The 14371-nt window shown below is 44.1% G+C and overlaps 1 protein-coding gene across 8 annotated transcripts in view; it reads right to left on the reverse strand.

The window, feature by feature from the left end:
• Positions 1-14371, reverse strand: part of PDGFA (platelet derived growth factor subunit A) — a 35408-nt gene that overhangs the window by 16316 nt on the left and 4721 nt on the right. For 6 of the 8 annotated variants that reach the window (XR_015277212.1, XR_015277211.1, XM_086853783.1 and 3 more), the window contains exons 3-5: positions 9580-9684; positions 7310-7497; positions 302-428 (exon numbers count right to left, since the gene is read on the reverse strand). Coding sequence is in view for 4 of the 8 variants with exons in the window: in XM_086853783.1 (XP_086709909.1) it covers positions 302-428; positions 7310-7497; positions 9580-9684 (420 nt within the window). In the remaining 4 variants the exon portion in view is untranslated. The remainder of the gene's footprint in view (positions 1-301; positions 429-7309; positions 7498-9579; positions 9685-14371) is intronic. The other 2 variants (XR_015277214.1, XR_015277213.1) reach the window with 1 other exon arrangement.

Here is a 14371-nt window from a genome sequence, read left to right on the forward strand (position 1 = left end):
AGGCAAGAGAGTTCACCCATGAGCTGCACCATGACAACCTCTAACTTAGTGAAGCCTGAACACTACTGGGCATCTACATTTATTTAAAGGCCAGCCCAATGAGAAGTGATACACTTTGAATTTGAAATCCAAACTCCTTTTACAGCACAAACTGGCCCTCATTTGGCATCTTCAACACAGAGTAGTTGGGAGCTTCTCTGCTCAGTTCACTGTAAGCAATGTCTGCTTTACGTTCTTTACTAATATAAAAATAAGGTCCATATGAAATCAGCATTAATGCAAAAATAAAAGGAAAACATACCAGTTTCTTCTTCTCTATAATCTGAATTAGTATTTGATGATGTACAGGTGCATTCCATATGCTCTTCTAATCTCACCAGAACTTCTTTTAATTTTGGCTTTTTTCTAACATACTCCACTTTTGCCACCTATAAAATACGATGAGGTATGTACTGAGACACATCAACATGGTTACAGTTCAGAACTGAAGACAGATAACTATATACCTCTATTTTTAATGTAGCCAAACCCATATAAAATGTTAGCATACTAATAATCTTTTATCTTAATTGTGCATCGTTTAACTATTTATTGCACAGGCTATTTGTTTATTCAAGTTCAGTAGTTTGAAACTATTTTCCCCCAAGAAATAAAACAATTTCCCATTCATTTTGGTTTGATGTTTCAAGCAACTCAGTTTCCACATGTATCACAATAAACTTCTATACAGATTCAAATCAGTGGTTGTTCTTGTAAACTTCCACTTTTAGCACAGTCTTCTGTAGGTGTTCTTAAAGGCTGACAGTGATGGCATTAGACTGATTTGTAATACATTTTATTATTTACAAATTGGTGTCTCCAGAGCCCTCTGAATGTGAAGGGCTCAACCCTACACAACCAGGACCTGAACATCACCTCAGAAAGCATTTTCATTCCTACTCAATCCTGCAATTCCCTGGGGCTTGGTCACAGGAGCTCTCAAGCACAGTTTTTAGGTCCAAGGGAACTACCACTCCTACACTGGGTCCAGCCTTTGGCTTTATTGTGGAAAGCTGCCAGACAGAGTATTTCTCCCCAACAGTCCTCCCAACTGTTCACAACTGCACAGCTCCACTTACAGCATCCTTAAAATAAAAAAGTCTGGAGGGCAAGGTGAGGTTGGAGGAAGGATCATGCTGGAGCAGCTCTGGCTACACGCAGATCTGAAGGAAACCAAGGCAGAACAGAAGGATGCTGGGGTGGGGGGATACTGAACATGAGGACATCCTGACACACAGGTTGGCAGCCAGGAGAGGAGGAATGGCAGAGAGGGCAGAGCACTGATGTTCTGGGATGCTGGGCACTGACTTGGGCTGTAGTGGGCACGATGGTCAGGGCCATGCAAGGGAATATGGCCTAATGTGGGCAAGGAGAGTGCTAGAGAGTTCCTGAGGGGTCCAGTGTTTAGTTCTCAATGGTGTTCAATACTGCAGAATAGGTGGTGATCATTTGGTTGGAATGGAAACCATTGCAATTAAATCATGGCTTCCCAGACCTACTCATCTGCAGAAGGGCACTGCAGTGTGCCTGTCCCAGCAAACAAGGCTACAAATCGCAGGGATGCAGTATAAATAAGAGAGATGAGGGAGCAGAAGGGCAGGGGAGGCTGGTTGTCTCTACAGAAGTTACTTGACAGAGCCATAAAAGGCTGGTCCAACCAAAAGCTCCAATCACTACCAAATAATGCATCCACAATGACACTGCCAGCCACGGTTTCCCTGTGTGTTGGGTGGGGATTCAGTGCTTCAAATCAATCTTCACACTGCAAAAATCATTCCCTTGCCCTTTCAAAACTGGAAGGACAGTGACACAAAATAAGAATGGTGGCTGGAAAAACCCATTCCGTTCCCAGTTCCCAGAAACACTCTTCTGGCTCTGGGAGTCACAACTATCAAGGGCCTCTGAATGCCAGTGAGAGGAGCTAGAGCAAAATCTTGGCCTTTCTAAAGCCAGTGGGAGATCAGCCTGAGCTTTCACAGAGCAAGGAGTTCAGATCCACGTTTTAGTTACCACCCCTTGTGTCAACAGGATCTGGAGATGATTTTCATTTCACCCAGCCAACAAAAGTTACAGAGACAGATGCAATAACTGAAGTATCCACATTAAAAGGTATCTTCTGAAACTGTCAGATCTTCATGTAAACATATTAAGAGCTGGCCGTGACATACCAGAACACTTTATCTGAAAGACTATGGGTCAAAGCAGTATGTTTCAAAATTTCCTATCACAACCCAACTCCATCAAGCCTTTGAACACGGAGATTTGAAAATGTATGGTACAACTGAGTCATCTGGCATCAAAGGATGACTAATCCTTAAAATTTATGAAAACAAACAGTAATTAAGACACCTCCATCATCAGAGACAAAGAAAGGGACCCAGCAATCATGAAACAGCTCTCAGATCTGCCATGCTTATTACAGCTGTTAGAATAAACCAGTCTCATTGAAAATTACATGCAAGAAAAATAAACTGTAATCAAGCTTTTAAAAGCCTGTCCTTGTTTCGCCTGGTTTTACAAATGGAAAGATGCAGTTCCTGTGGCTATTTGGTATTAAACAACAGTTAGAAAACCAGAAACAGTAATACTTTGTACAGGATCATAATGAACTTATGCAGCAATTTAAAGCTGGCTTTTAGTATTGCAGTTAAAATACAATCCAGCACACGTTCCACTGCCCTACTTCACGCTACACAAGTTAAAGGAATGTAGTTTTGTAGATGTTGCAAATACTGGAAGTGAAGCAGCACAAACAAGATAGGCTGCTGTGTCTGTGCCACCTGTTAACACCTGCTGCCACACACAATGCTGATCTGCAGCGATGAAGGCTGCAGGTCACATTTTCAGTGGGTATAAACAGGGATAGCTGTGCCAACAGCATGGGATTTGGTCTTGTGTACAAATGTTATTTTCTTCTTTGTGTTTTTCTCCCTGGTGATTATACTGTACAGTTTCTCAAGTGTATTACACAGAACTTTGAGGTGGTCAGTCCTCAACAAATCAACAAGCTCCTTTTACTTGTTTCTAATGTAACAAAAATTAAAATCCTCAAACCTTCCAGATCCAGAAAATACCACTATATAAAAACTCTTTGAGAGCAAGACAGTGAAATAACTCATTAGCTTCTCAAATGGTATATAATCAGTGGCACCATACTTGCATCAGTGTAGATTCTAGGTCTACATCCTGCAGTACAGTGTGGTGGCTAAGTAAAAACAAAAAAAAAAATCTGATAATAATATGTGGTGTAATGGAAATGTTATTTTTTTAGAGATCCTCCAGGAGAGATTAAATCAGGGATCAATAGCAGGGGAAAAAAAATAAAAATAAAACAAGACTGTAAGCAGAAATGTCCAAAGCACCTCCAGTACAAAGCTAAACTTTATCATGGGCAAAAGCTCAAAAGGGAAGTGTCAGCACAGAAAGTTCCTCATAACAGCAGAACTCATGTGGCTGATACCTAAATACTGGATGGAAACAAGCCCAAAAAGCAACTGAATGAGGGCACTTCTTGGAATCATCTATTGCTTCCATATTAAAATAGCTGCAGGCTGATACAAGGGAGGGAAAACCTGTCTGGGAAGATGTGAGTTAACAGGGACTAAAGCACTGGGGAGCACCAGGATCCTGCAGGGCTTGGAAAGTCACTGCTGCAGGGACAGGGGGACAGGAATGGCTGTGTGGGGTCTCTGTGCTCCTGAGCAGAGCAGCCAGACCCTGCCCTCAGCCAGGCTGACAGGGTTCCCCATGCTCCAAGGGCACCTCGCTGCTTTTCCTCCTTCACCTCTGTCAGGGTTTCCTTTGTTTCTCCCACTGCCACACTGACCTTTGATACCTGGTCCTGCCTGCCAGTCCCACCGAGTGCTGGCTGCCATCTCAGCTGAGCCACAGCTCAAAGCAGAGTCCTGCTTACCCCAGTGGCAGGAACAATCACTGAAGAAAAAGGTTCTTAAACCTGCAAACACGACATACAGCTGTTTCACCTAAGCATCCCATGTGTTCTGCAAGGGCTTTTTAACCTGTTCTGAGGCCAAGTAGCTCTGCTGAACAGCTCATCCTGTACTCCAGCATCTTTCTTCCAACCTCTGAACAACTCCCCAGTGAGAGCTGAGGATTCCCTCCTGTCCAGCTCCTTTTCACTTGCACCTCACCCTCTTATTAATGTACTCTAAGAATATACAGGTTAAGATCAGCTCAACACTGAACATGCAGAAATGGCTGAAGATGGCAGGGCTTCTGCTCAAGGCCAACCTGAGGCAAAGCTGAGGTAGATGGAGTCATTTAGCTCTTGTTTCTTAATTTGCACATGAGCATTGCTGAAAACAATCATATTGTTCAGCTTGGCTATTCCAGAGGAGTAGTATAGGCAGGATTTGCTCCCTAATATTAATTATTTTCTGCTTCTGTGACCAAACCCACCAAGAACACCATGCTCAAAATGCCTCTTGGGAAGACTCTTGTTCAGAACCCTTCAAATAAGTTATGGTCTGGTCCTTGGTAAATACTTGAACTCGCTGAACAGAAGCAACAGGATCTGCAGATGTTACTTTTGCACACAAAGAAGAAAATCTCTCTGCAACAGATACCCATAACTTCCCCATCCTTGTCACCACTGCTCTGTAAGGGGAAAACTAGAATCCTTTCCTTCCCATCAAAGAGCAGCTCCCAAGCAGCCTCTTCATTTCAGTCCGAGTCCTGCAGGGCTGTGCAGGTGCAGTTTGCAGAACAGAGATGTCTGTAGGGCTGTGCTTTCATGGGCTCACTGCCACCGTGCAGGCAAACCCACCTTTCACTAACAAAACCCACCCCATGAAAGGGAAACCTTCCAAGAACCATTTCAGGGAAGCTGTTCCACCAACCCCCGTGGCTTGCAGCCTCCCTACAGCTTCAGCTCCACATGAGCAGTATTTCACTGATGAGAGCTCGGTGAAGATGAAGAAAGGACATCCCTGAACCCTCCACCCTTTGAATCATGTCCCAGGAACGAAATGCCCCAACACAAGCACCTCCACTGCCCCTCCCACACTGCCCCAGCCGTCTCTTAACCTTGACTACAGTGGCCCTCAGTGAGACAAAGAAAACACCCTTTGCTTTCGCCTGTTGGATGATGCAAACCCATTTGCTGACCTTTCTGGATGAACATTTTTCTAGTGTGAATGGGCCAGCTATGATCTCACTACCTTGTCAATGAGGAGGAAGCGGGGAAAGCCTTTTCAATGTTCCATCAAAAGAGAGCTTTTATGCAGTCTGACATCAAGGGAAAACACAAGCCGGCTTTCCAACTGCACTGCAGAGCAGCTGAGAAGGCGCTCCAAAACCGCTCCCACCTTTCCAGGGACCCTCGCTCTGAGCCAGCTACTTAATGGCATGAGCAGACATTCAGCTCTAAACTTAGGATTGGCAAAAGGCTCAGAAAACCATCAATTACATCAAAGCTACAAGGGGATCTGACTTTGGAGGGCATAAATATGGATTCTGTTCTAAGAGTTCTGGTGTGACAGTGGGGTCAGCCTACAACCTTTACAATGAACATCCTGTTCCTGCTTGACCTCTTGTCCTTTTTTCCCCTGCTACTTAATGACTGTTTGGAGCAGTCTTGGAGCTTGGAAAAAAAAAAAATGTCCTCCAGAGCTGGCTGACGTATATTGATATTGCTGGTGGCAATATATTTACACAGCCACGAAAAGCAGCTGCTCAGCTGAGCCTACTTTTAGCTTGTGCCCTACTAAAATGAATGCAAATCTAAAAGCACTACAACGGGCTGAGAGACTAAAATTCCTTCATCGTGGTGGTGTGCTAAGGAAGCAGCCCCAGCAGTGACATCCTGCAAAGCTGCTGCCAGGATTTGCAGCTCTTTGGGAACACTCGGTGTCCCAGCAGCAGGGGGACAGCCAAGACCCTCTCTCTCATCTGTCATCTCCCCCATCCCTCAGGGATGAAGCACAAGGTTGCAATGTCACACACAGGTACCAACAGCAAGTTCATCACACACGTCTCAGCTCTGTGCTGAGCACATCCAGCTGCTCTGTACACTTTCATTGATACACAAAATCAACTGCATCAATCAAACCCAAAGGCAACAGCACTAAATATCACAACCCTGAGGCACTTAGCTGTTTAGCTCCTATTCAGAAAGGTTTACAATTGCAGTCCTTCAATCTCCCCAGTTTGTTCTCAGCCCTCAAGTAATTATTGGCCCAAATTTTTACCTCATTTTTAATTGTTTCTGCAAAGCATATCCCATGAAGGCAAGGCAGCAAGCAAGTGTAAAGTATGACTATTTTTGAGAACACTGAGGGAATCTCATGTTTCTCCAGCTTATTTGGATGCAAAAAAACACTTCTTAGATGTTCATAAACAGAAAAGAAAAATAAATTCTGCCCAGACACATGTCTGCATGTATGAAAAACAGTGTATGAAAAACAATGTTGGGTGTCTTATTTTTGTTCTAGGATGTACAGCACTAAGTGAACAGCAGTTTTCTCAAAAAATCCACTCTAAGTGCAGCAATTAGTGTGTTGTGCTGAGCAATTTTACGCTGAAGAATGTGGTGGGGGTTATTTTAATTCTGCTCTTAAGAAATTCAGGGCAACAAGAGCTCAGTTTTCACAATATGAATGTTAAGTGTAAGTCTAATCTCCAACACACAGATGTAGATCAACAGTAATTGTTTAAATACTGATAAAAATTAGAACACAGTGAAGCCAAATGAACATAAATATTTCACGTAATATTTACTGGAAAGTTGCAATAGGGATTTTGTCTGATGAGCAAATACAGCATGAAGCTGTTGAGTCTTCTATCCCTGGGGTAAGATAATTTGAAACACATTTTTTCAGATCAAAAGTGTTATGTTGTCAAATATAAAAGCCCAATTTAGGCTGCATAATATTTAATTAAGAAAACAGCATTCCATACTGTGATTTATTTATTTTTTTAAGTCCAATGCCCCTTGAGTCATTTTATCTTCTTAACTTTAAGATCTGCACTGTGCGAGATCATGGGAAAGGCACAATCAGCTTTATTTTCCTTGCAAAAACAAAAAGAGAAAAAAAAAAAAAAAAAAAAGAGAAAACCTAAAGGGAATCCTGTGAAAACCAAATCCAAACCCAAGATTTTCCAACGACCACATAACTTGAAAGGACCATCTGCTCGCTCAGAACGGAGAGGGGCTCTCTATCCAAGGATGGATGGATAGATTTGGGTCAAAGGCACAGTGGGGTTTCCAGGCTGAAGAGGACCAGTTTGGGCCCTGCAGCCCCCTGCTCACCTTGACACTCCTGTGGTGTATCCGGGAGGGCTGGCACTTGACGCTGCTGGTGTTGCAGCAGCCGGTGCAGCGCTTCACCTCCACGCAGGGCGGCCATATCAGGAAGTTGGCCGAGGTGGGGTCGATCTGGCTCCGAGGGATCTCGTAGATCACCGTCCGCGTCTTGCACACCGCCGGGATGGCCTCCTCTGGGGAAACAGGACAGTCACAGCCCCAGGTGAGCAGCTGCTCCCGCCCCAGAGCCCCCACACGTGTGAGCTGCAGGGGGGACCAGCGCTCCCAGTCCCCACTGGTCACTGGCCGGGCAGTGCTGAGCGCTGTGTGCTTACAGCCGAGCTGTGCTGCTACCCTGGGGACAAGCCTGACTCGCTCCCAAAGCCCAGCCCTAAAGTGAGGGTTTCCAGTGGCCTGGCTCCCAACACAGCTTGGAGCATGTACCGTGAGATAAGACACTCCTGGCTCTGGATGTGACAGCAAGCCAGGACCTCCTCCACACTCAATGACCCCTGAGTGCAGCCTCAGAGTGACTGTGCAACAGCAGCTGCTGCTTTCCAGCACTGGGGTCATCACTGCACACAAATACCATCACACAAACATGCAACACCTGGCAAACACCGCCTCAGAAGTTAAACTGAGGATTATCTGTAGCATACCAAATTTTCACGGCTGGGAAACAACCTGCACCAGCTTGAAACATTCAAGACTTGGGTTTTCACTTCCAGAACTTTAACATCCCCACATCAGCGAGTCTGGTGCATCCACCATTCCAAAATGCAGCTGCCATTTTTTCTGCAGTTATCAAAGCTTTGTACATGGTTGGTTTTATTTAATTTTTTTTATTTCTTGAATGATGCAAAACCACCAGAGCAGCATGACCAAAAAACCTGCAGCTAAACCAATATCCTGGCAGGCTCAGGTAAGGTGACCTCCTGGAGGATTATAAAGAGTAGCCCTGAAATACTGTGTGATGCTGCCATGATCCAAACCATGTACCATCATCAGCCTAGGGACTGCTTAAGAAGTCAAGCTGATATTTCAAAACAGTCCAGAAAAAAATAGCAATTGCAGGGACAAGTTGTTTGCTGATAAGTTCTCCAAAGACAGCTGGGATTTTTATTTTTTTTTCCTTACAGTGGAAGCTTGTGATAGCTTTGGGTTAGATGTGTCAGGGAACTGGAACACTGCCTGTGCTTCTTCACTTAGTTCTTAGATACAAGAAGCTCAGGCCTAGCCTGTGCCTGCAACATGGAAATCTAGGCTTAGTTTTGAAAGAGATGCATTTCAATAGACTAAACAGAGTGAAAATCCTTACTCGCAGCCCCCAGTGCCACGAACTCAAGAAAATTAACAGATGCAATACTGCAAGATAGCTGGCAACAACTCCTACAAGTTATTGAGCACACCCAGTTCCCAGTGCCTCTGGTGGGGAGGCATTCAGCACCTTGCAGGGTGAGATGCCAACGTCACCGGCTGCTCCAGAACCGCTGCTCTCCCCAGGCAGCCAATGTGCCAGCGCCTGCCAAATCACACTGCAAATCCCTGCTGACAGCAAGCTGGGCTTTCTCTGCCTACCACCACAGCTCCAAGTACAAACACACTGAATTACCCACCACGGATAACATCATGGATGTTCTCCACAGTCCTGTGGAATGGTGGAGCACTCACACCTAATCAGATGAACAAGCACTGCACATAAATCCTATCTGCACATCCATTCTTTAAATTTATATTTGGGCTTTGTTGGATCACCATAGTTATTAATAAGGATAAAATCCCCTGTAAACATGCCTGGTGCCCCACACAGTGATGGAAATCAATGCCCCAGCGTTTCCATCAATGGCTTTTAATTTTTGGGATAAACTGTATTTTTCTTGTGAATAAAGAGTCAAGCTGTTTCCTTTTGTGGAGCTTCTGTACTGAAAACTCTACCAACTGTTGATGTTTTTTAAAGCACACTGCTGTAGTTGTTCCCCACACTATGAATTATACATTGAATATCACAGCATTTTCTAACCGAGGTCTAGCTTTCCAACATGCTGCAACAAGAAAGTGAATGTAAAGAATTTGTGCATGTCTGTCTCCTATGGACATCCTCCAGAAGACAGCTTCTCAGGCAACGGCTCGTTTTGTGCAAAAAGAAAGGCAGAAGCTAGAAATGGTCCTTTTTTTCCTTTGTGCATGTCACATTTTTCCAGTGAAATGTCCTGCTTGGCTGACCAAAAGCACCCCCTCTGCTTTCACTCCCAAAGTACAAATAGCTTTTTTCTTACCAATGCTTCTTTTTCTGCGAATGGGCACAGGACGGTTCTCTTGCACATGTTTAGCAGAATGAACACTGTAAGACCTCAGGTTTGTTTCTGAAACATCATCATATCCTAGAACGGGAAACAAAATGTTAAACCTCAGGTATGTTATTTGCACTGGTGTTGCTACAGTGCTGTTCCACAGGTACAAACCTGTGCTGTTCATAGGCACAAGACCAAATCCTGCTACAATCAGTCTAATGTAACCCCTATTAATGCAATTGCAAGGGCATAGGCAGGGAAGAAAGACACAGACATTGAATGTCATGTATAAGCATGCACAATTTAATTCCAATATCCACTTTACTGAAAATCCCCAGAAACAGTGCACACACTGTGGCCAAGAACCATACCTAAAGTAAAACATTTTTATGTGAAAGGTATAATACAGCTTTTCTTACTGGAAAGGTGTAGAAATAGGAACAATAATCCTGCATGTGAAATGTTTCTTACAAACATTTTGAAGTTCTGGTATGAGGCAACAGTAGAAAATATGGTATTAGACCCAACAGCAACAATGCTGCCTCTGTCAATTTTCTGTTGCTTGGTTTTCAGGACAGTACAAGGACAGAATCAAAAGCAAAAAGTAACTAGCATGGGTTTCCTTTTAGCCTCTCTGTTGCAGAACAAATCCCCTGTGAAGTATCCTAACCTTTGGAGGGGCATCTGAAGCTACTGCAAACTCTGGGACTGCATCCAGGCTTGTCTTGTTCCCTAAATAAGCCTACCACATGGGTTAAAGGGCCATGAGAAAAAGCAAAGATGGAAAACTTGGCATTTCATTTATCATAAAAAACAACAAAATAACTGCTCCAACTATTTGGGTTTGTTAAGTGAAGCAGTTCAGGTCGTGTCCCATGCCGTGGGGTCTGAAAACCACAAGCGCAGTCTGCAAATGGGGGATCAGGAAGGAAGAACCAAACAGAGCTGCACTCAGACCCCAGGACACCCAAACTAAAGGGTTTAGCACTCTTCTTCTTGGAGTGTCCTCTGGAACACCACTGCAGAGTTTCAAGGTTTCACTGCTGGCTCCTAAGAAACTGTGATGCGCTCTAAAAAAACGCAGGGTATTAAAAAAAACATTAAAAAAAGGGTATTACACAGTACTCAATTACCCTCTATGCAAGCTACCAACACCCTACACACCCATCTTCTGCACTGTCACACTCCCTGCTTCCAGTTTGTTCTGTACACACAGCTGTCTGCCTCTGGAACTTGTTTTAATCTCAGCTTTATTAGTAACATACATCATAAGGCTCTGCTCCACAAAACAACCAACTCCTTTTCTCCTCCCTCCAAGAAACTGTGCCCTAAGGAACATGCAGCTTGTGAAATCACCTGTACAGCCAGGTGAGACATGAAGACAGCAGGATCTTCAGCACCTTAGAAAGAGTTCTGCATCTCAGGGTTTATCATTACTTCTTGGAAAATACTGTTGTAAGCAGCTAAGAGAAGATAAAATCGGAGGTCCAAGAGGTGGTGCCAGGATCACCCATTGGTTCTGCCTATTCTACTTAGCAGCTGAACAGATCCATGTATGAAATTAGTTGTTGTGAAATCCACAGTCTCAATTTGACCAAATAAACTGGCTCCTAGTTCCTATGTAGGGTACTTGTTTCCCATAGATTTCGATGGGAAATTTTGGAACCTGACTAATTAGCTGGTATTGGACCTTATTTGCAGTCCCAGTCCTGTCATGTAACACAGCAATGACTAAAAGGTTTTATTTCTGCTTTTATTGCACCCATATTCCAGAAAACTCATCAGTGGTATAAATAAAATGGCTTGCCAGAGATCCCACAGGAAGTTTGCAACTGAGCTGGGGAGTGGAGCCAGGTCTCCCACATCCCATTCCAATGGCACCAGGCCATCCACCTGATCCCAAATGGTGTTATGCAAAATGAGGATCCGTTCTGATGTGTCTCCAGCCCTCTTCTGTTTCCTAGCACTCAGCCACCCAACACCTTAAAACTGACCTCCTTTTTGGCAGCTCCAAGTTGTCACAACCTCTCCCTCAATTCGAGGCAATGAAGTGATACTCAAAAGAAAGCAGCGTGAATTCTGCTCAGCCTGAGATCCAAGCTAGGCTCAGAGCAAGAAGCATCTCCGTGCACAAGCAAGCAGTGTTTAAAAGGAGATTAAACACAAAAGTAATGCCTCTAATCCCAACTGCTTGGCGGGCACAGGCATCAGGCTGGAAAGGGAAGCCAGCAGGGCTGCCAGCGCTACAGCAGGGCTGGGCCATGGCTCCTAATCCCACACTCAGCAATGCTGGCACAGCTCTCTCCTAGCATCAAGGATCCCTCGCTGCCTCCTTTGGAGAAGCTGGTAGGAGCCAAAGGACTGGCATGATCAGCTAGTTAATAACCAGTATGTTAAGTCATGTGCTTCCACAGAACTGCTCGACTCAGCTGCAATTAGCCATTTTCCATCACCGCCTTTATAAAGCAAAATGACACCTCCAGGAGATGTGCTGCTTGTAAGATGATTTCTAAGGTGAAGAAGGCCTCTGGCTTGTAGTGTACCTCACTGCCTCACCACATATCTTAAGCATGTATAGCAGTTCCTAAGTTCATGTCTCTCTGTGAGGGTTACAAAAAGGGATCTACACAGCTAGCTCAGCAGAACAAGCTCCAGTCAAACTTCAAAGCCTTATCTAACACAAATTGTATTATTTCCATCAACACATCATCCAAGTTTGGTTTAATAAACAGAATCATGGGGCATGGCTGGAGCCAGAAGATACTACAATGCTAAAGGCATTTAAGTGTCCCCCCTGATTCCCACAGGCATTTGGAAGGAATTCCATTTCCCAGTGAAGTCAATGGGAAAATCACTGCACTTCAAGCCATGTTTAAGTCAACGGGAGTCTTGCCTAAGCAGGAGTGAAAAATCACCAAGTCAGCTTTGAAACTCAAATTTGGCTCTGAATGCATGGCCAGAAGTCTTCCTTTCAATTCATTAAAACCACGATGCTACAAAGAGCACTCTCTGGTTTGACTTTAAGGAAGGGTGATGCTTAATTTGTATCAGCTTTTTCCCCAATGTACTGATTTAGTTGCAGGGTGAGGATAAGCTTTTAGCAAAGGAAATGTGAGTTTATGGGTGCTTAGCACCTCACAAAATGAGGCTTAGAGTAGAAAGCCTAGAATTGGGTGGTTCTTAGTTTAGAACTCGAACACTGCTCGTCACCAAGCGAAAATGGAGGATGCTGCCCAGAGCCAGATTAATGCAGCTTTCTTTTAATGTTTTAATAATAAAAAAATGTTTTCATGGCAGCCGATCAAGAAATTTCTCTGTAATCTTTTCTGTACTGACAACATATCAATGATGGGCATAAAAACTCTAGCAATTAGCCTTGGTCAATCCATTAGTGTAGCTGAAATTGTTCTTTTTTGTCAGATTGGCAATTTTCCACTGGGTCATGGAGTATAAATCACAGAGTTCCCGTGACGTTCTGCCAATACATGATTACTCTTCTCACTCAAGAAGCATGTGGAAAACATCCTAAGTTTACTGCTATTTTCTATTTATCAATTTATACTTCTGCATTTCCATCTTCTTAGCAAACTATTTTATGTGAGGTACAACCCCCAACACATGCAGTCTTAATGCAAACCCTTCTAGATTTCACTTTCATGTGCATCCAGAAAGTACGGATCCAAGACTTCTAGTACCAACAGCAGCAGCAGTTTAGGAAATTCTTACAATCTTTTTTTTTTCAGGAATCCAGTGTAAGGTACAATAAAATAAAATGGTCTGTCTTACAAATCAGTCCTAGAGCCAGAAAGCCCACGGCAACATCAGTCTGTTTTTTTGATCTTCTTTTTGGCTGATGCAAAATTTGCCCTTCTGACATCCAACTGCAGAGATAGATGTCATTACGTTTTCAACTTTGATCTGTTAAAGAAAATATAAGTAGCAGCTTGCAAGATCCTGTTTTGTTTAGGTTGTTGGCTTTTTTTTTTCCTTTACCTAGGTGTGATCAACCAACTGTAAAGGAGGAGGAGTATTCCCTCATCTGTCTCAGGAAAAACACAGGCCACACATGGAAGATGCCTCTCATGATGTGTGAGAGGTGCAAGAGAAGCCAAAACATTGCACTGCAACATCCTCCATTGAGCACCACACCAAAACCCACAAAGTCAACAGCACATTCTCCAAAAGACTGAGCTCTCCAACAGCCTAACACTTTTCCCGTGGAAGTATACAGTTAATTTAAAACGTTTCTCCACTTAACAAAAGCTGCTCTGCTAGTTCTTAATCACAGGCCGTTAAATTCACATGGCCTAAGGTGACCCTGGTGGATGCCCTTAACCCGTGCAAAGAGGCACACTCAGCCCTGCCTTTCCCCATGCAGGCAGATGACTTGGGGAAAAATCTGTTCCCAGCGGGAGGCAAACATAATAGGTGATGAAATGAACTCTACCTCCCACAGGACAGATGGGAGAGGTGAGGATGAAAACCACGCTGCTGAGCCGGAGAGAACTCCATAAGCAGAGCAGAGGAAGTGCCCCCGTTTTGGGGATTTAGTCTGCTCGTAGTAAAACTGTACTCTGCACACTAGAGCTGCCTACTTCCTGGGACTGTGCATGCTTTCTCCTTTAAACAGGGTCAGACTCTGCTTTCCGTCGTGCCAAGGCGATTCTGTCACTGCCTCTGGATCCCAATTGCAGTGAATTAATGCAAGACCCTATTTCCTGATAGAATTTCCACGCCGCCTTTACCCTCCGAGTCGGACATGCAGCACTGGGCTCTG

Source organism: Cyanistes caeruleus, chromosome 17, assembly GCF_971803275.1.
Source record: "Cyanistes caeruleus chromosome 17, bCyaCae1.hap1.1, whole genome shotgun sequence".
NCBI classification, from domain to species: domain Eukaryota; kingdom Metazoa; phylum Chordata; class Aves; order Passeriformes; family Paridae; genus Cyanistes; species Cyanistes caeruleus.